Here is a 19,682-nt window from a genome sequence, read left to right as displayed (position 1 = left end):
TTTTAATTTTAAAAATGCTGGTCACGGGCTTCCCTGGTGGCACAGAGGTTGAGAGTCCGCCTGCTGATGCAGGGGACTTGGGTTCGTGCCCCGGTCTGGGAAGATCCCACATGCCGCGGAGCGGCTGGGCCCGTGGCGTCCGGAGCCTGTGCTCTGCAACGGGAGAGGCCACAACAGGGAGAGGCCCGCGTACCGCAAAAAAAAAAAAAAAAAAAAAAATGCTGGTCAAGACCTACTAAATTGGCTTCATGACCCACTAACAAGAAAACTATGTCAGAGCAATTAAGCATGGCTGACTTCCAAGACCATAAGACAAGAGTGAAGAGAAACTCAGCAAACCTAGTTCCAAGTATATTCTAATGGATTGTCAGGGGTGCTATTGGTATAAAATTTAAAAGGCTTCTTATACCCCTTAAACTATATCCTTTATTGTTTAACCCTTAAGGCAAACTCCTTAGGAAACCACACAACGATGGAAGGACTGCTTTAGGGACGTGGGGAATAACCTAGAATCTGAGAGTCTACATCTCATTCCACGGTGGTCCTTGGAGGGAGAAAAGATGTTCACAGCAGACCAAACCTCACTCTCTGAAGGCAGGACCATGTCCTTCTATCCCCTTCAATACCCAATATGGTGCTTTTCATGAAGAAAGTACACAATAAAATGTTGGATCACACATTTTGAGACTAATAAATTCTAGAACAGTGGCTTTCAACTTTTGAAGGGTATTCTTCCTTTTGATAAAAGTGCTCACATTTCTGACCGTATACCCCCAGATTCTGATCCTAAACTTTCTCTAACTTAACCACTCCATTGTTGATTACTTGAAAATTAGTAGAAGAGGGAAATGAGCATTTGTGAAAAACCGTTAAGCTTCAAGCACATAGTGTAGTTAACCTCATTTAAATTGTTTAGCAATTTTATGAGATACATACTATTTCCCCCATTTTAGATGAAGCAATTGGAACCCCATGGGGTTAGGAGATTTGATCAAGAACTCAGAGCTAGGATGTTCCAGGACCAGGATTTGAACCCACACCTAGATAATTCTGAGGCCTCCATTCTTCTCATGCCTTCAGAATAGGTCATACATGGAAGTCTGGCCTTTGGGGCCTTGGTGGAATGAATACTGATCTGGGTACGAGTGTTACCTCTCTTAAAACTCTCCTTGTGGCCTGGGCATATTGTTCAACCCTCTGAGTCTTGGTTTTTCCATTTATAAAATGAGGATCATGCCCTCCTCACTAGTAGAACCACTGTGAAGATTAAATGAGATGATGTATATGAATTGTAAATGGTGGATGATTGTATAAATATGAGGTGCCACTTAGTGCCTTGGCTTCCTATAAGGGGTGAGGGTAAATGTGATAACTTTTATAAATCACCTGGCATCCTGCCTGAAAAAATGATATATGCTCGATGAATTTTCCTTCCCTTTTCTTCTTCTTTAAGGTGTATATGACAAATCTACACTGAAATAATCCAATAAAACCATACGGGTAAATGCTAGACTGGCAAGATCCAGGGCAAACATGCCAAGTGGTCCTACCAGAAAGGCAGGGGCCGGAGCTTGAGAGCCCATCCTTAAAAGATAAACGCTCTTGGATAGCTTCTACGTTGGAATCTTGTCTACAGATTACAGGAGTGGCAGCCAATTGGTGAAGGTTTAAATTCAGGTTGCCAAGCAGCAGTTTCAGAAGGGGCCTCTTTGCTTTTGGAAAATAAATAGAAAAACTGGCTCAAGCAGCATGTCCATCTCTGTCTGTCTTGGATAACCCTGGCATACATGTTAGCTTGAATGGGAAAGATCAAGGGAATAGGAGATAGTTTCGTTTTTATTCAATTAAGGGTCATTAATGATACTTAACTGCTTTCCAGTATCAGTAGGTGTGATCAGATGGTCTCCAAGTTCTCTAGGTGCCTCAGCTCTCCCTCACTATCAGAGTATACTATAGTGCATTACAGATTTCACACCTAGACTCTCCTGGTTGCCTGAAAGTCAGAGGACCAAGGGAACAAAGACATGCTCTTCCAAATCCTCTTTCTTCTCCAGCATTTCTGCCATAGCTGCTGGATTTCCAAGCTAGTCACTATAAGTCACATTCCTTTTTCCTGTCACTTCCTCTCAAGTTCATTTCATGGGCATCTTCCTCTATTTATGCACTTTGTCCCCCAGTTCAGAGGGAAGCTCTGCTTGAGAGTGTTGCTGAAGAGAATTCCTAGCCCTAACTCACAGGAAACAGAATAGAAGGAATTTTGCTCAAGTCACTGCCAAGGGCCAATTTCAAGATGAAGTATAGAGAATACTTTTCTGGTGTCAAAGGACTTGGAAACTCTGCCACTGAGAAGATCATGGGCAAGGCTAAGAAGATTTTAATATATCTGTCAGGGCTGTGAGAATCAATTGAGCTACTAGAAGTAAACATGCCTTGTGATATATAAAACATTTTACGAATTCAGGAGAGTTTTTGTGTCAGAGGCTAGAGAGCCCAGGACTCACCCCTCCCCTTTTCTATGTTCAGACTGACAAGGAATAAGTGTAAAGATAATAAACTAAAGAGAACCGAGTATAGACTTTGCAACTGGCAGAGAAAACACCCAACATTCCTCAAAATGCAGGCACTGGTAATATTTAAATATTAAAGAACACAGTTTGGACCTGAGGCCAACATGGAATCGTTCTAATACTCTCCTGAATCCAGGCCATAGGATTTATTTGACTGGCTGACTCAGACTGTGGAGCGGGCTCCAAATCTGCTTACACAATCAGCTGTGGACCTGGGAGTAGAAAGGAGCTGTGAGCTACAGTGCTGAGAGATTCTGCCCACCGCTATGACATGGGTTCTAACCAGTCAGCTCACTTTTCCTCCTATGGGGAGGAGGGAATTAGGTGAGTGAGGGAAGGTCCCCAACAATCCCCAAGGGAAGAGAGGGCAGAATGCCAATGGAAATATAGGAGGTGAGGTGGGGAATAAACATTCTCTTTTTCAACATTTCCTACAGGGGCCAATGGGATCATAAATCATATTTTCCCATATAAAGCAAAAAAAAAAATTAATTTAGGGAACTGACTTCCCTGTTGGCATTTTGGTCTTTCAGTTACCCTCCCTAGATTTGGTTCACTGTGATTAGTTGGGAACTGTATTGTAAGTCAAAGCACAAGGTCAGGATAAAGGGTGATAAAGATCAAGAAACTCTTAATGGGTGGATTAAAGGGAAGGGAAGAAGCATTTAGGTTGTTTTGATGAGTTATGTTTACCCAATATATTATATCCACTTTCAGAAACAAGATTCACTAAGAGCTGTTAAAAAGTCTTATTCTTAAAATTCATGTAGGAAAAATAATTTGTTATGGCCTTAAATTTAATAGCCATAACCCCTTTTCCCACTGAAACAATTGTTTTTGTAACACAGATTTTCTCAGGGGGACAATAACCATATTATAGAAGACAGACCATATTTTGTTCATCAGATATCTGCTATGTATCTGGCATGTGTTAGACACCATGAGGGATTTAGAATTAAACAAGACATGGTTTATGTTCTAAATAGCCAATAGGAGAGACAACGGAAAAATCAATAATAAAATAACAGGAGCTAAATGTATAGAGCTATAACTCAAATTGGAATGGGGTAAGTGCTCAGAGTGGGGTCCATAGTTATAGTAAGTAATAGGGTGATTACTAGCTTGGGGAGCAGGGACAGGAAGGACTTTGGGAAGGACAGAGAAACTCAGGAAGGACTTCAGGGAGGAGGTAGCACTTGAGCTGAGTCTTTAAAAGGTGGGTATTATTTAGACATATAAAGAGGATGGATAAGACATAATAGGCAAAGGGAGTAATGAGAGAGGCACTGGGTGGCGTGCAAAATTAGGAAAAGAGAGTAGTTCCCATTGACTAGATTATGGGGCTCATCAAGGGGCACATGAGAAATAGAAAGCTCAGTAGAGGCCACATAGACAACTATTCATGCCAAGCAAGGGATTTTAGACTCTGCTCTCCATTGGCAGTAGGGCTTTGTAACAAAGCCAGGAGCAAATTGCAGGATCTCTTGCATGTTTGGTATGTGTAAACCTTGGCTTTCCCTCCAAAGGTTTGGAGGTGGAGGGAAGCCCTTTGGGAGGCTGTCATAATTGTCCAGGCAGGAGTTATGTTTGCCTGAGCTAGGATGGTGGCTGTGAGAATTGCAAGTAGAGAATGAATGGGAAACATGCTACTCAGAAAGAACTGATGGGATTTGATATACTTGATGTCACCCCAGTAAATGCCATGACCCATTTACTTTAACAGAGATGCCCCTCAGCAATGTAATTTGTAAATCATTTTCATCAAGAATCAATATAAAATTATTTAGGTAAATACATGTTGGCTTCAACCCATTAATTTTCCAGCACTGTTTATTGTGCTGCCCCATTTTCTGAGTTAGGCGACACTTGAGAGAGCCACTTGCCCAGGAGTTTGAAATCTGTTTCTCCAACTCCCAAGCTGTCCCTTTTTTATTTCTTTCACATATAGGCTGCCTGTACCATTTCCTTTGCCCAAAGGGTTCCATAGCTATAACATAGTTTGAAAATCACTAACTAATCCAAACTTCATAGAGGAAGGAATGAACTGAAATTACATCACGATTTCTGGACTCCAGGTCAGATCGCAAAGAAATAGATAATAAATCCCCTTTCTATATTCTGAATTCTCAATTTCTCTTTCAGTGTTGTAACTCCCGCTGTGTCATTATTATTCTCTTTTTCATCCTGGCATAATATTAACATCAGAGCTGGTTATAGGTTTATCAGTATTCAGATGTGGGAAAATCAGTCATTTACAAAAAGAATGCCAGCATCTAGATGGAGAGCCACAGAGCCACTACTGTGGAAAAGAAATAGAAATTCTTGCCTGCATGTTCTTTGTCTTGTTTAATTATTTGTGTGTGGTACCTTTTTACTCAAATAGCTAATATTCCATTAACAACTCACATTATAGATTCAGGTAATTATAAATTCCTATTTGTGGCTGGAAAGTTTGTTTTTTTTTAAACAAAATAACTATAACCCACTAATCCTCATGGGAGGTTGTAGGCATAATCAAAAGATAATTTAGAAATCCAAAAATGGTATGAAGGGTCAAAGAGAAAAAAGCTAAGTAAAATGTATTATCCATTTTAATAAACTCATACTCCCTGAAGAAATCTGAAAAAAAATGCTAATAATATTACACAAATTATTAAATTTCTAAAGAGGATTAATGGAATGCAGCTTTGGCAAAATTTAGCTGCATTCTTTTGGTAATGCCTTACATCTGTGATGACTTTATTGTGTGCTTTCTCCCCCTCTCCTCACACTGCACTAGGGCTTCTCAAAATCTAATGCGCACACAGCAGAGTATCTTGTCCAAATGCAGATTCTAATTCAGTAGGTCTAGATTGAGCCTTGGATTCAGGTGATGCTGCTGGTCCTGGGACTATACTTTAAATAACAAGGTTGTAAATACTTCACTGCCCTGACTCTATGGAGCCTGGTTACCTTCATAGGATTTCCTAGGTCCATGCCGCAAACAATTGTTTCTCAAACAGTGCTTCCTGAAATTCTAGGGCATAGTGGATATTTCTGAGGGGGTAAGGATACGGTCCAGAAATAGATTCAACAAATATGGCTGGGACACTGTACCACTCTGCTACAGAAGTTTCATTTTTATGGGCTTGGCATACAGGTTTTGTTTGAAGAAAAAACTCCAATGCTTAAAAAAAAAAAACAAGGCAGAAATAGAGACACAGATGTAGAGAACAAACATATGGACACCAAGGGGGGAAAGCAGGGGCGGGGAGGTGGTGGTGGTAGGATGAATTGGGAGATTGGGATTGACATATATACACTAATATGTATAAAATAGATAACTAATAATGAACCTGCTGTATAAAAAAATAAATAAAATTAAATTAAAAAAAACAAAAAAAAAACCTGGAAATGATGGTTCTAGACTTTTCCATCTTCTCTTCTCTTCAAGGAAAGCTGAGAATTTACAGTGTGCCAGGCCCATGCAAAGGGATTGCCCAAGGTCACACATTTGAGAAGCAGTGGAGGAGGCAGGGGGGATCCCAGAACTGTCTTATTTTATCTAAGCCTGGGCTGTTGCACATGCATCATGCTTCCCTCCTGTCCTGCTTTTATGCTGTGCCTTAGCCTCAAGGGGTCTAGTGCTCTGCTTTCTCTGGTGAGACCTAAATATTATGAAAAACTATTCAGTATTTGGACATACAGAAGCAAGTCTCTGGTGCAAAACACAATAGACAGAGAAAATAAGAGCCCAAGAGATCTCAGAAGACCCTTAACTTTCCTTAGTTGGTTAGTGAGTACAGATGAGTAGTGTAACTCAGATTTGCAAATATAAAGGGGCTGAAAGAATTGAGTCAATTAGTGGCTGGCCCATCTGGACCAACAGAGACCAGAATGTATTTTGATAACTGGAAATGTTGTAGATGAGCAAAATGTGAAGGCATTTTGATTTTCAATTACTTATTATAATATTTATATCCTTTCTCATTAGTCTTCTCTCTTAATACTATTAAGTCGATATAGGCAAATAGAGATTACTGTCTCTTCCTGGGAATACTTTAGTGAAAAGTAGTACATTTAAAGACTAAAATTAAGCTGTCAATTCATTCCATTTCCTGGTACCCCAAAACTGGGGTTGTGGAGGCTTGGCCATTTGATACTACTGCCCACTAGTGTGAGTGGTGAGAATTGTAGGCATAACAAACTGCTAGATCAGGGATCAGCAAACTACAGTCTATGGCCCACAAGCTAAGAATGTTTTTTATATTTTTAAAGAGTTGTACAAAAAAATCAAAGAATGTGTGACAGAGACAGTATATGTCCTCGATAGCCTAAAGTATTTATTGTTTGTCTGTTTATAGAAAAAAGAATGCTGATTCCTGCTCCATTTGATGTGAAACAAAAACACACAAATCTCAGCAAGTAGGATTAGATGGGAGTTTCCTTAACCTTATATACTGCATCTACAAAAAACCTACGACTAACATCATACTTACTGGTGAAAGTCTGGATGTTTACCCTACCATCTAAGATCAGAAAAAAGCATGAATGTCCACACTCCCTGCTTCTATTCATCATTGTATCAGAAGTTCCTGTCAGTTAAATAAGGTAAGAAAAAAATTAAAGGCACCCAGGTTGTAAAACTGTCTTTATATATTATTCACAGATGACCTTATAATCTAAATAGAAAATCCTATGGAATCTACCAAAAAACCACAAGTGAGTTTAGCACATTTACAATTCACATGTACATTACATTTACAATATATATATTACACACATATAAAAGTTAATTGTAGGTCAATATATTAGCAACCTGGATATTTAATTAGCAAGTGGAAATTTAATTTTAACATTTTAAATAATATCAAAATGTGAAATACTTAGGGATCCACTTCAAAAATATAAAACATAGCAGAAGGAAATTCAAGAAGACCTAAATAAATGGAGAGATATATTGTGTTCATGAAACATAGGAATCAAAATTGTTAAAATGTCAGTTTTACCTAAATCAATGTATAGGTTCAGTGGAATCCAAACAAATTCCAACAAGCTCTTTTGGACAACTTGATAAGCTGATTATGAATTTATACGGAAATGCAAAGGGCCTAGAATAGCCAAAACATTGTTTTAAAAGGACAAAGTTGGATAAATTATACTACCTGTATAGTAGTATAATTATTAAAAACAAGCACACAAACAAACACCCATGAAGGCAAACCAGGGGACGTCATGACCTTCACTGAGCTTTACAATTGTGAGGATAAATTGAAATATGTTTATTAGGTCTGATACTGCATTTTAAGACACACACTACAATCATAAAGATGGGTGATATGTCTAGATATAATACCATTTTAGAAACTATTGAAGTAACTAGTAGTATTAAGGAGACCCAATAACTATATTAAAAATATAAAGAGTCATCATAAAAGGAGAGATACATGAGTTATTCTGTGTAGCTTCAGAGGGAAGAGCCTGAAGATAAAGGAGGCAGAGGTAGACTTGGGCTCCGAACAGGGGAGAACTTGCTAAAATGAAATGGGGCTGCTTTGTGGGGTGGTGAGTTCACTATGGCTGGAGGTTCAAGCAGATGCTGGAAACTACTTGTCATGTCTGATCTGTTGAAACTAGATCAGTGTTTCTCAAAGTGTAATCTGAGGTCTACCTTGCACAGAGAAGTTGTTAAAAATTTAGATTCTTGGGTCCCATCCCAGATCATAAATTTGAGTTTCTGGGGATGGGATCTGGGAATCTGCACTTTAACAACATCCACAGATGATTTTTATGTTCATTAAATTTATAAAATGCTCTTTGAGATGACTGACAGGGATCCTTCTGAATTTTGTTCATTTTGTTGGGTCAATATGATAGTCTTCCTATAATTTGCAATTATTTCTGAGTCCCAAACAGCTTCATGGCAAATGAAACTTTGGGAAATGTTAAATAGTGGGATGACTCAATGTGTTGTCATGCATGTGATTATCATGGTAAAGCAAAAAGACTGCATACTGATTGCTGTCTCTAATGCCAGGATTTCAGCAATCTGTGGGACCAGCTGTAGCCCAACGCGCAGAAAGAAACACCAAAGGAATGGCCTCACCACAAGAGACATTATGGCCATGACATAGACTGCCTTGGGCTGTTGACCCAGCTTATTTTCAAAGTCACAACTCCTGCTTAGAGAAGTGTGCAAAGGAGATCACCAAGTATAGTTCATGAACTTGGGGTTATATCCATAAAAAGAGTAACATTTAAAATTTTCAAGTTAAAAAAGAAACAGACAATTGCCACCTGAAATACAGTTTCATGGCAGGAAGAAGCATACCATTTAGCTACATTACACATACAATTACACTCCCTGTAATCATTATTTAAACCATCTCTACTCTCATCATTTCTGGGTATGCAACAGCCACAAAAAGGATAGGTGCTCTCCCACAAAAAATGGGGGACAACTTTGCCACTCAACTCAATTTTATATGCAGTTTAATTAGTAGATGTATACACATTTACCATTATTGCAACTCTGGATGAGTTGGTTCATTTTTTCATTATGATAAAATATTTTTATCTCTGGTAATATTCTGTCTTGAAGTCCACTTTGATATTAATATGGCTTACACATATTCTGCACATGGTATATTTTTTTCATCCTTTAACTTTCAACTTGCGTCTTTATATTTAAAGTACCTCTCCTATAAACAGGATATAGTTGGGTCTTATTTGTTGTTGTTTTTCCCAGTCTGATAATCTCTGCCTTTTAATTGGAGTGTTTAATCCATTCACATTTCATCTAATTATTGATATAATTGGGTTTAAGTCTATTATCTTTCTAGTTATTTTTGCCTCTTCTGTTCTTTGTTTCCTTTTTCCTGTGTTATTTTTTGGATAATCAATGAATTTTTAGTATTTTATTCAATATTCTCCTCTGTTGGCTTTTTTTCCTATACTTTATATCTTTTCTTGGGAATTACAATATACATCCTTAACCTAGCACAGTCTATGTTGAATTAATATTGTACTACTTACAACAGTACAATTCCTTTTATACCCTGGCCCTTTTCTGTGCTATTGTTATCAAATATTTTACTGCTACATCTGTTATAACACTCCACGATAAATTGTTTATAGCTGACTTATAGAGATTTTTTTTAAAAGGGAAAGTAGTATTTTATAATTACCCACATATTTACCATTACTATTACTCATACTTTCTTCTTATAGATCTGAATTTCCAACTTATATCATTTCCCCTTTGAATAACTTTTAGCATTTTAGATTAAAAAGTTTTTTAATTTACACATTTAGAATCTTTAGCACTTTTTTGTAGTCAGTTCTGCAGGTGCAAATGTCCTCAGCTTTTATCTGCCTAAAAATGTCTTTATTTCACTTTAATTTTTAAAGATATTTCCCTAGATATAAAATTCTACATGATGAGTTTTAAAAGATGTCCTTCCATCATCTTCTGGCTTTCACTGCTTCTGAAGTTAGCAGTTATTGTAATCATTGTCCCCTATATTAAATGTGTCTTTCTCCCTGACTGTGCCAAGATTTTTTTCTTTATCTCTGGTTTTCAGCAGTTTGTCTATGATGTTCCAAGATATGGTTATCTTAGTGTTTATTGTGCTGGAGTTCTTAATATTTATCCACTGGGATTCATTCAACATCTTTGATCCATGGGATGCTAAATTTATTTTTTAATTAACTTTTAAAATATTGAACCATTAAAAGAATATTGAACCGTTATTTCTTGAAGTATTTTTTCTTTCTCTATTATTTCTCCTTCTGGAACTCAATTTACACCTGTATGAGGTCACCTGATACTGACATACATGTTCATTCTCTTCCCAATCTTTTTGGTCTCTGCATTTCAGTTTGGATAATTTCTATTGGTGTGCCTTTAAGTTTCATGATTTAAAAAATATTTTTTCTCTATAAGCTGTTAATTTTCATTTAAGATCTTTTAAAATGTCAGATAATGTATTTTTCAGTTTTAGGATTTCCATTTAGTTCCTTTTCAGTCTTTAATTCTCTCCTGAAATTCCCATGCCATAATTCCAATATCTGGGGCACTTATCAGTCTGTTTTTACTGATTGATTTTTCTCTTGGCTGTGTGTCCCAGTGATAGGTTGGAGAGACTCCGTATCCTGTAATCTTATCCTGAAGAGTGTCAAATTTTGTTCCAGCAAGCAGTCAAATTATTAACAGATCACCATAAACTTTTGTAGGCTTGGTTTTATGCTCTACTGGATCTATTTTCATTTTTCCTTAGTTTTAGAGTAAACCCATTAATTCTGTTATATGGTCTTTACTCTTAAGGTCTCTCTGGTGTTTTGATGGCAAGTCCAAAGAGTTTGCCAAGCTCTTCTAACTTGTCAAGACTCAAACTGCAGTTTCCTCTGTGGTTCCAGCAGCAGCAATCTTTCCTCAGCTCTGTCAGCTGCCGAGATGTCGTTTTCTCCTTGGGATATTTGGAATCCCACTTGTGCCTGTACTGCTCAGAAGTCAATTATGGTTTTGAACGGAGTTTATGTGCAGAGTCTAAGTCTCCTCCTTTACCATGGCTTCCTCCTTTCTGGGCTCCACACCCTCCATTTCCAACGATTCTATTTATCCCACACTCTTTCTTCTGACCCTTCAGGCAAAAAAGACAGTAGGGTTTTTTTTGCTTAAGCTCTAGCACCCTGTGTAGCGTGCAGCCTGGGAATCTCCTCAGAGGACAAACTCCCTTCTTTCATGGGCCAAATGCTTCCCTGTTTCTGCCTACTTCTGGTCACTGTTCAGTGCCTTCCAACAGCTCTTTTTTATATTTTGTCTAGTATCTGCAGAAGCATTAATCCAATAAAAAGCTATTCTTCCATTGCAGGAATTGAAACCCCAGTATGAGTTTTGATGTCAATTATCCTAATTCCTTCACAGTATTTTTCTAGGGACCATTTCCTACTGCTGGTTCAGGGATTACCACCTAATGGTTTATGAAACTGCTCCAAACTCCTTATAACTTTCAAACCAATTATTTTGTGCTATAAATGGCCAATCCAATTACAGGTTTATTACTTTAAGAATTTTCTCTTTTAACTTTTTTTTTTTTTTTTTTTAAGATACACTGTGGTTCTTTGGTTTATTTTCCAATGCATATCTCCCCATAACATGATGTCAAACTTGGGTACAGCCATCCTGGATGGATTCAGGCTACACATTACATTAACTGACACTTTAACACAGTAGATCTCCTTAGGTTCACTGAAATCCTGAACACTACCTCAGCAACCTTATAATTATGAAGATGCCTACTTACCTTTCTTAATACTTTCCTTTGGCACAGTAGGGGCAATTAATGAAAGTATATTCTCTCCCTTTTAAGCAAAACTCTAAATTAGAAGCAATGACAGTTTCATAAAAACAGTGCTTAGTAAAAACTTCCGGAGTGTTAAATCAAAGTTTTCAGAGTGACGTTAATTTGAGTTACTACTACAGTAAAAACTAATTTTCTTGATGGGACTAGACTGAGGCAGTAAATTTTGTATAAAACTTTTTAAATCATGGATATGAACATCACCTGTTTTCTAGAAAAATATTAAAGGTAACTTAATATGCTGAAATTAATAGGTCTGTAGTTTTGCTTTATATAAAATGCCCTCAAATTTAAATGTGACTCCCATGTAGCAATGAAGTCCACATCTCTGGATTATATATTACTTGCATTATGGGTGCCAAGAAACCATTTTCACTGCCTAGAATACTGACCCTTATTATGCCTTAAAAGTGCATTTGTGAAGTGGTGGTTTTGATGTAAACCTCATATTTAAATTTAAAGTTTAAATTTAAATTAAGTAGGTTACCGTTTTTAACACCACCTAAATACAATATATTGACCCAATACAGAAAGTTGGATCAGTGTTAGAAATGAAGATTCACAGTTTACCTTCCCAGGCTTGTCATTAGCATTTCACATTTATGCTGTTAGCTTTGATTTGTATGCTTCACAGGTGAATTCAAATGTGAGTAATTCCACTATAGGGTAATGTTAATTAGGCAGTTTTCCCAAATCTGAAAACACCAATGTTAATCTACTTGTGATATTTTGAGGCTTCACAGCTTAAATCCGTTATAACATTATGGAATCCACAGCTCAGGATTGTGGAGAAAGGCTTCAGAAGAGTTATTTGTTGCTGTAAGAATCCAATTAAGGGACCATTTCAGGAATTGTTGGGAGGTGGGTTATTCTGTAGTAACTATGCTTCAGTTGCCGTGCAGTACGCCCAGAAACAATCCATTTCAACTTCTGAACATTTGGTTTGGAACACTTGTTTGATGAATATTCAGTTAAACACTTGGATACGAGCTCTTGCCAGAAAGTCAAATCTCTGCCATTGATCTTGGAATGTTTCTGAAGACATTCTACTCCTTCTGTTAACTCTACACACCTCTGTGCCTGGATCTCCAAGGCAATGATAGACAATGCCAACACAGATGGCTTTGCTTTAGAAAATATGATCCTGCAGTAGCATGCCTTAAGTTGAGCTTCTAGTCTTTCAAAATTAAGGCTATTCCTCCTTTCATATGGCAAGTTCTCTTGAAGGAGTGCATAATAGAGTTGTAGAAACTGAAAGGCAGTAGTAGCTTTGACTTTCCAACACACCTTCTCCAACACAATCTTTTCCATTCTCATCAAGTCTGAAACTGTGAACCTATACTGGCTTATTCGGATCAAGTCAGTTGCCAATGGGACATTCCTTTCCTCTTCTATTGATTTTACAGCCAAATAGAAGCAGCTCAGTCCAACACACCCAAGGTGCTTGGGTTGTACCTTCATTTTAGACAGGAATCTGTCCAGTAAATTCACAGCTAGAGAAAATGTCTCCGTGTCAAAGCCAAAGAACTGAGTTAGACTAAGGAGATCTTTTACTTCAAAGTCCCTCAGTCTTGCAGTCATTCTAAGGCCATTATCGTGTGCAGATTCAATTAGTCTCAAGCCGCAGGCCTTTGGCTGACATCTCAACTCCTGTTCCAACAGGGCATTCAGCTGGTGTAGCAGTTTCTGAGAGTCAGTTGTTGTCAGTACCTCTATCATCTTGATCGCGATTGCAGCTCCTCAGCGGTAACCACCCTCCCCGGGCCTGCTCTCACCTCACCCCAAGATATTAGAACCGAGAGGCCTATGAGGCGAGTGGGCTCGCGGGCAAGACGGGAGAGGCCCGGGGAGGGGGAGCCGTCTTGGGTGGAGGTCTCTACAGCGCCGCCGAGACGACACTGCCCTCCTTGGGGTCTGCTCGGAGCCGAAGGGCTCTTTTAACTTTAAAGGAATTTTTTTGTGTAACAAAACTCAGAGGATATGTCTAAAACAAACCTCCAACAAACCCAATGTAACTATCTTTAGGCACAATAGCTCCTTCTTATTTATAGTTTACCACTGATTTTTCTTTTTTTCCAAGAATATTCTCCTCCAGCTTCCTCCTCTACCTCTTCTTCTTCCCTATCTTCAAATTCTCAGATCGGACATTCCTCCTTTGAAAACTTCCCCGATCTTCTCCTCTTCCACAATAGCGTTGCCTAGTTTTATCATTGCAGTTTCCACATTGTTTTAATAAATGTAAATTTAAGGCTGTGCTGGCATCCCACAAGTTTTTCTAGGTAGTGATTTGTGGTCGTTCAGTTCTAAATATCTCATAAGTTCCATTATTATTTCTTCTCTGATTCATGAATATTTATAAGATGATTTTCATTTCCAAATATATGGGGTATTTTTTAGGGGGGGCGTTTTGTTGTTGATGTCTGATATAATTGCATTGTAGAAAGAGAATGTGGTCAGTGTTCTCGATTCTTTGGTATTTCTTAGGACTTCTTTTGTGGTCAGTATTTTCAATGTGTACTTGAAAACAATGTGAATTCTCTATGTGAGGAATACAGGCTTCTTCTATACAGGTCTCCTTTAAGGCTGGCCAGTTACTTGTGTTGTTCAAAATGTTTATATCTTTATCAATTTTTACTGCTTATGATCAGTTTAGGAAAGAGACATGCAAAAATATTTCCCATTAAGAGAGATTTGTCAAATTTATTTTCTAAGCCAGGACCCTGTTTTGCTCAGAACATACAGATTCAGCATTGCTATTGCTTCCTTGTGAACTGCTCTTCAATGATCATATCATGACTTTATTCCAAATGATGCTTCTTCTGCCTTAGTATTGCTTCTCTAGCAAAATTATTCTTTACCTGTTTTATCTTTTCTCATGCCTTTCAATCTTTAAGCATCATCATGTTTTAGGTACAACTCTTGTAAACAGCACATAATGGATTGTGTTTCTTAAAAATGATCTGATCTCTACTTTTGAACAAACCAGTTTAATCTGTCTACATTTCCTGAGATTACTAATATATCTAGACTTTTTCTACTATGTTTTGTTTTTTCTTAGCATATATATATATTTTTTTCTTCCTGTTTCTTATTAGATCACTCTAGAATTCTTTAATCATTTCTTTTGCATGTTCTTGTTTTTTTTTTTTTACATCTTTATTGGAGTATAATTGCTTTACAATGGTGTGTTAGTTTCTGCTTTACAACAAAATGAATCAGTTATATATATACATATGTTTCCATATCTCTTCCCTCTTGTGTCTCCCTCCCTCCCACCCTCCCTATCCCACCCCTCCAGGTGATCACAAAGCACCGAGCTGATCTCCCTGTGCTATGCGGCTGCTACCCACTAGCTATCTACCTTACGTTTGGTAGTGTATATATGTCCATGCCTCTCTCTCGCTTTGTCACAGCTTACCCTTCCCCCTCCCCATATCCTCAAGTCCATTCTCTAGTAGGTCTGTGTCTTTATTCCTGTCTTACCCCTAGGTTCTTCATGACATTTTTTTTCTTAAATTCCATATATATGTGTTAGCATATGGTATTTGTCTCTCTCTTTCTGACTTACTTCACTCTGTATGACAGACTCTAGGTCTATCCACCTCATTACAAATAGTTCAATTTTGTTTCTTTTTATGGCTGAGTAATATTCCATTGTATATATGTGCCGCATCTTCTTCATCCATATCCGATGATGGACACTTAGGTTGTTTCCATCTCCGGGCTATTGTAAATAGAGCTGCAATGAACATTTTGGTACATGACTCTTTTTGAATTATGGTTTTCTCAGGGTATATGCCCAGTAGTGGGATTGCTGGGTCATATGGTAGTTCTATTTGTAGTGTTTTAAGGAACCTCCATACTGTTCTCCATAGTGGCTGTATCAATTTACATTCCCACCAACAGTGCAAGAGGGTTCCCTTTTCTCCACACCCTCTCCAGCATTTATTGTTTCTAGATTTTTTGATGATGGCCATTCTGACTGGTGTGAGATGATATCTCATTGTAGTTTTGATTTACATTTCTCTAATGATTAGTAATGTTGAGCATTCTTTCATGTGTTTGTTGGCAGTCCGTATATCTTCTTTAGAGAAATGTCTATTTAGGTCTTCTGCCCATTTTTGGACTGGGTTTTTTGTTTTTTTGTTATTAAGCTGCATGAGGTGCTTATAAATTTTTGGAGATTAATCCTTTGTATGTTCTTGTTTTGAAATTACACATTTTCCCTTATTCTTTGAGCATTACTCTTAAATTTTAAAAGGCATACTTGCTTAAAGTCTAAATTAAGCCTATCTCTATCTTCCTCCTGAATAATACAATGAACTTGGAGTTTATAATTTCAGCCTCTCCCACTCCCTTGGTCCATGTCGTTGTCATCTAGCATTTTAGTTTCTTGTTGTTTAAACAATGCCCTAATTGATTTTTTTAAGACAATCCTTCTTTAAATTTACAACCGTGTTCACAATATTTTTTTGCTCATGATTCCATCTTACATTTTTACTCTGCACTTAAAGTTCCTGTTTCTTGGATAATATTTATTGATAGTTATTTTGACAAGAGTCTAAAGTTGGTAAGCTCTCTCAATCTTTGTTTTTGTTTTTTTCTCAAAGTGCCTTTATTTCACCCCGCACTTGAATAATAATCAAGCTTGATATATTATTCTAAGTTAATATTTATTTTTCCTCAGCATTTTAAAGATATTATTCTGTGGCATCTATTATTGCTAATGGGGAGTCTATTGTCAACTTAATTTGAAGTTCTTATATAAATAATCACATATTATTTTATATAGAGTTCATATTCCTTTATCCTACAAATCCCTGAAACGCTGCTTCTTAACGTTATTTTTGGAGAGGGTGGGTTTTTCAGAGTTCTGTGAGAATCTGATGACAGAAGTCACCCCCCACATTCCTCTCCAGATAAAATCAGAATGTTCAGGAACCCCTTGAAGTCCATCTTTGAATCCTGTTGTGAATCTATGCTTAGAATCGTCCTAAAACAAAAGGGTACATACTCAATAAACATGTTTGTTAAAATAATTAATTAATGGATGCAAGTCTGGTTGGAGGTCTGGATGACTGAACCCAGTGAATCCTGGGTAATCCTGGGTAAATGCCACTATTTCAGACATTTTTGTTTGTAACTCCCGTTAACGTTACTGAGAAGGATTATTTCTTATTCTGTTAACGCAATAAATTTGAATAGCAAATTTGAATAGCAAAATGGAACTGATACTACTTCTTGGAGATACATTTCTATTTAAAGTGATGATTTGAGTATTAATAATAATACCCTGTAGAAAAGACAGCAAATGTTTGCTTTTTAAAGTTTCTAGAACATTTCCTTATATATTCTTTTTTAATTCATTTCATCGTCAAATAAATCTAGTGAGTTAAGAATTGTTGCCTTCAATTTTTTTGTAGCTGAGGAAAACAAAGCCATGAGAGGATTTGAGTGATTTGCTTAAAGTTACACAATCAGATAACTGGACTCAACTCAGATTTTCATTCTGTTCTCTCTGATTTCTCTTTGTCTGCTCCTCACTTCTCATCCTTCATTCCCCTAACATCAGAAGGGCCAGATATCTGTGTGAAGTATATATATATACTGGCAGCATGGGCAGCCAGGTGAGAGGGAGGGCATCCCCAAGTCTCCAGAGTGGCCTTCAGACCTGAGGGGCCCTTGAGCACACGCCACGTGGACTAAAGAGAAAAGGAAGAAAGGCCTGGGGTGATTCACTAGGACCATGTCACATACTACAGAAGACGACAGAGTGGGTGATAAACATCCATGGAGTCTTCTCCTATCTACCAAATGACCTTGAACGTGACTGCTTCCTCCACCAGGCTTCTTTCTCCAACCTTATCCTTTCCTCACAAGGCCATATTTCTGGAACACTTTCCATTAGCCCTACCATTCACTCTTCTTCCTCACTCCACACCATCCTTTAAGCTTTAGCAAGCATCAGTTAGAATTCTTTACAACATTCATCCCAACTTCCCTCTAGTGCTGGTGGGGGTGAAAACTGGCACAACTGTTTGGGGAAACTGTTTGGCAGCATCTACTAAAGCTGAAGTTACACACACCATACAGCCCAGCAATTCTGCTCCTAGGTATAGATCCAGGTGCATGGATATGTTTACCAAGTGATGTACTCAATATTTATAGCAGCTTTATTCATAGTATCCCCAAACCAGAAACTATCCAAAGACCTATTAACAGTAGAATGATAGATTGTAGTGTTCACACAATGAGATACTATACAGCAATGAGAATTGAACAAATTGCAACAATATAGATAAATTTTACAAACATGGTATTATATGAAAGCAGCTAGGCACAAAACGGTATACGTTGTATGGTTTCATTTAAATTTAGTGCAAAACAGGTACAATTAATCTCTGTTGACAGAAGTGAGGATAGTACCCACCCTTGGAGGGAGTAGAAATTGGAAGGACAAAGGAGGCTTCTGTGGTCCTGGTGAAGTTCCATTTCTTGCTTTGGGGGCTGTTTACGTGAGAGTGCTCATTTGTAAATTGGACAGTTATGATATGTGCAAGTTTTCTCTATGTACCTTTTATATCCAGTAAGTTAAAATATTTATCCACATTGGACATTTAAATATACATGCCCACGACTTAGATATACCACACAAATGTACATACTAGTTATGTGCTTGTCCACTATGGATGAATTTGATTTAATCCATTCCCTTAAAAAAAGAATCAAAGTGAGTGACTAGCTGGACTAGTCATTCACTTTGCTGGGACTTTTAACTTGCTCATTTCATGAGATATTATGTTAGTGGCCTCCCACCAAACCACACTGAGAACAGTAAAGGAACCATGTATATACAATAGCCAGCCCTGATGAAACAGCAATTACACATCAGCAGCTGTGTGCTTCTGTTCATGTTAGATAATTAGCCAGAAAATTGTTTGCATAATTATTTTTTGGAGCATTTGGTGATTTAACCGTTTAACTCTGAAGGCTTATCCAAAAGTCATTAAACCGTTTAAAGAAGTAGAGATCACAGTTGGTGCTGCTTCAGCAAACATAACAAAACCCAAATGGCTTCAGAATTCCATGGATCTCTTCTGTGTAACCGATCATTGCAGCTGGCAGGTCTGAGCTGGCTTTTGCTTTTTAAATTTTATTATTTTCTCTCTACTCTAAAGGACATGTGTGTCAACTCTTTTAAAAAGATATACAACCAAATGAGTTCTTGGACCTGCCACTGTTCTTTCTGATTAGATGAAAGTCTACATGAATCAATGCCCTGGTTATTAAATCCATGTGGCTCATTCCCTGTTTGTGAATAGGAAACACGGAGAAAGAGAAATCAAGAGAGGTTGCAAAAGGAGGTACAAATAGGAAGGAAAAATTGACTTTGGAGATTGGTTTGAAAAATGCTTTTGGCCCACCAAAAGTATAGCCAATCTTATAACGTCACAATAACGACACTGCAGTTTAAGAGATGAAGCTTCAACAAGAAATATTTTCTATTTCTTTTTGTTTGTTTGTTTGGCTTAGCTGAAGGACTTGATTCTGTGTACCTGGCAAGATGCTGAATTAAGTCATTGATGGAGGAGGCATGTTACCTCATTATAACATTAAGCTTGGGGTCCAAATACTTGTATTCAGGTCCTAACTAGTTCTTCTTATAAGCATAACCTCTCAAAGCCTCAGTCCTTGCTTCCAAAATGGGAACACTAGAGGCAATTAAGCATGGTATTTAGAGTTCAGATAGGAATCGAATTGCATATGCACACGT

At 37.6% G+C, this 19,682-nt stretch overlaps 2 protein-coding genes across 21 annotated transcripts in view; one reads left to right on the top strand and one right to left on the bottom strand.

The window, feature by feature from the left end:
• MTERF1 (mitochondrial transcription termination factor 1) overlaps positions 1 to 19,682 on the top strand; it is a 547,773-nt gene that overhangs the window by 390,615 nt on the left and 137,476 nt on the right. For 17 of the 19 annotated variants that reach the window (XR_007479181.1, XR_007479178.1, XR_007479179.1 and 14 more), the window contains one exon: positions 6,911 to 7,157. The exons of the other annotated variants lie outside the window; for them this stretch is intronic. The gene's annotated coding sequence lies outside the window, so the exon portion shown is untranslated. The remainder of the gene's footprint in view (positions 1 to 6,910; positions 7,158 to 19,682) is intronic. 19 annotated transcript variants of the gene reach the window in all.
• Positions 11,853 to 13,840, bottom strand: LOC125965380 (cyclin-G1-like). Of its 2 annotated transcripts, XM_049714779.1 has the most exons (2): positions 12,807 to 13,834; positions 11,853 to 12,757 (listed from the first exon to the last, which is right to left on the bottom strand). In XM_049714779.1, exons 1-2 carry the CDS (start codon positions 13,625 to 13,627, stop codon positions 12,670 to 12,672), a joined length of 909 nt encoding a protein of 302 aa, XP_049570736.1. In that variant the 5' UTR covers positions 13,628 to 13,834; the 3' UTR covers positions 11,853 to 12,669. The 2 variants fall into 2 exon arrangements, with proteins under 2 accessions (XP_049570736.1, XP_049570735.1); XM_049714778.1 differs by having other exon boundaries at positions 11,853 to 13,840.

This window comes from Orcinus orca, chromosome 9 (assembly GCF_937001465.1).
Source record: "Orcinus orca chromosome 9, mOrcOrc1.1, whole genome shotgun sequence".
NCBI lineage: Eukaryota > Metazoa > Chordata > Mammalia > Artiodactyla > Delphinidae > Orcinus > Orcinus orca.
The sequence above is the reverse complement of the archived record's forward strand: the minus strand, read 5'-3'. Positions and strand labels throughout refer to the sequence as shown.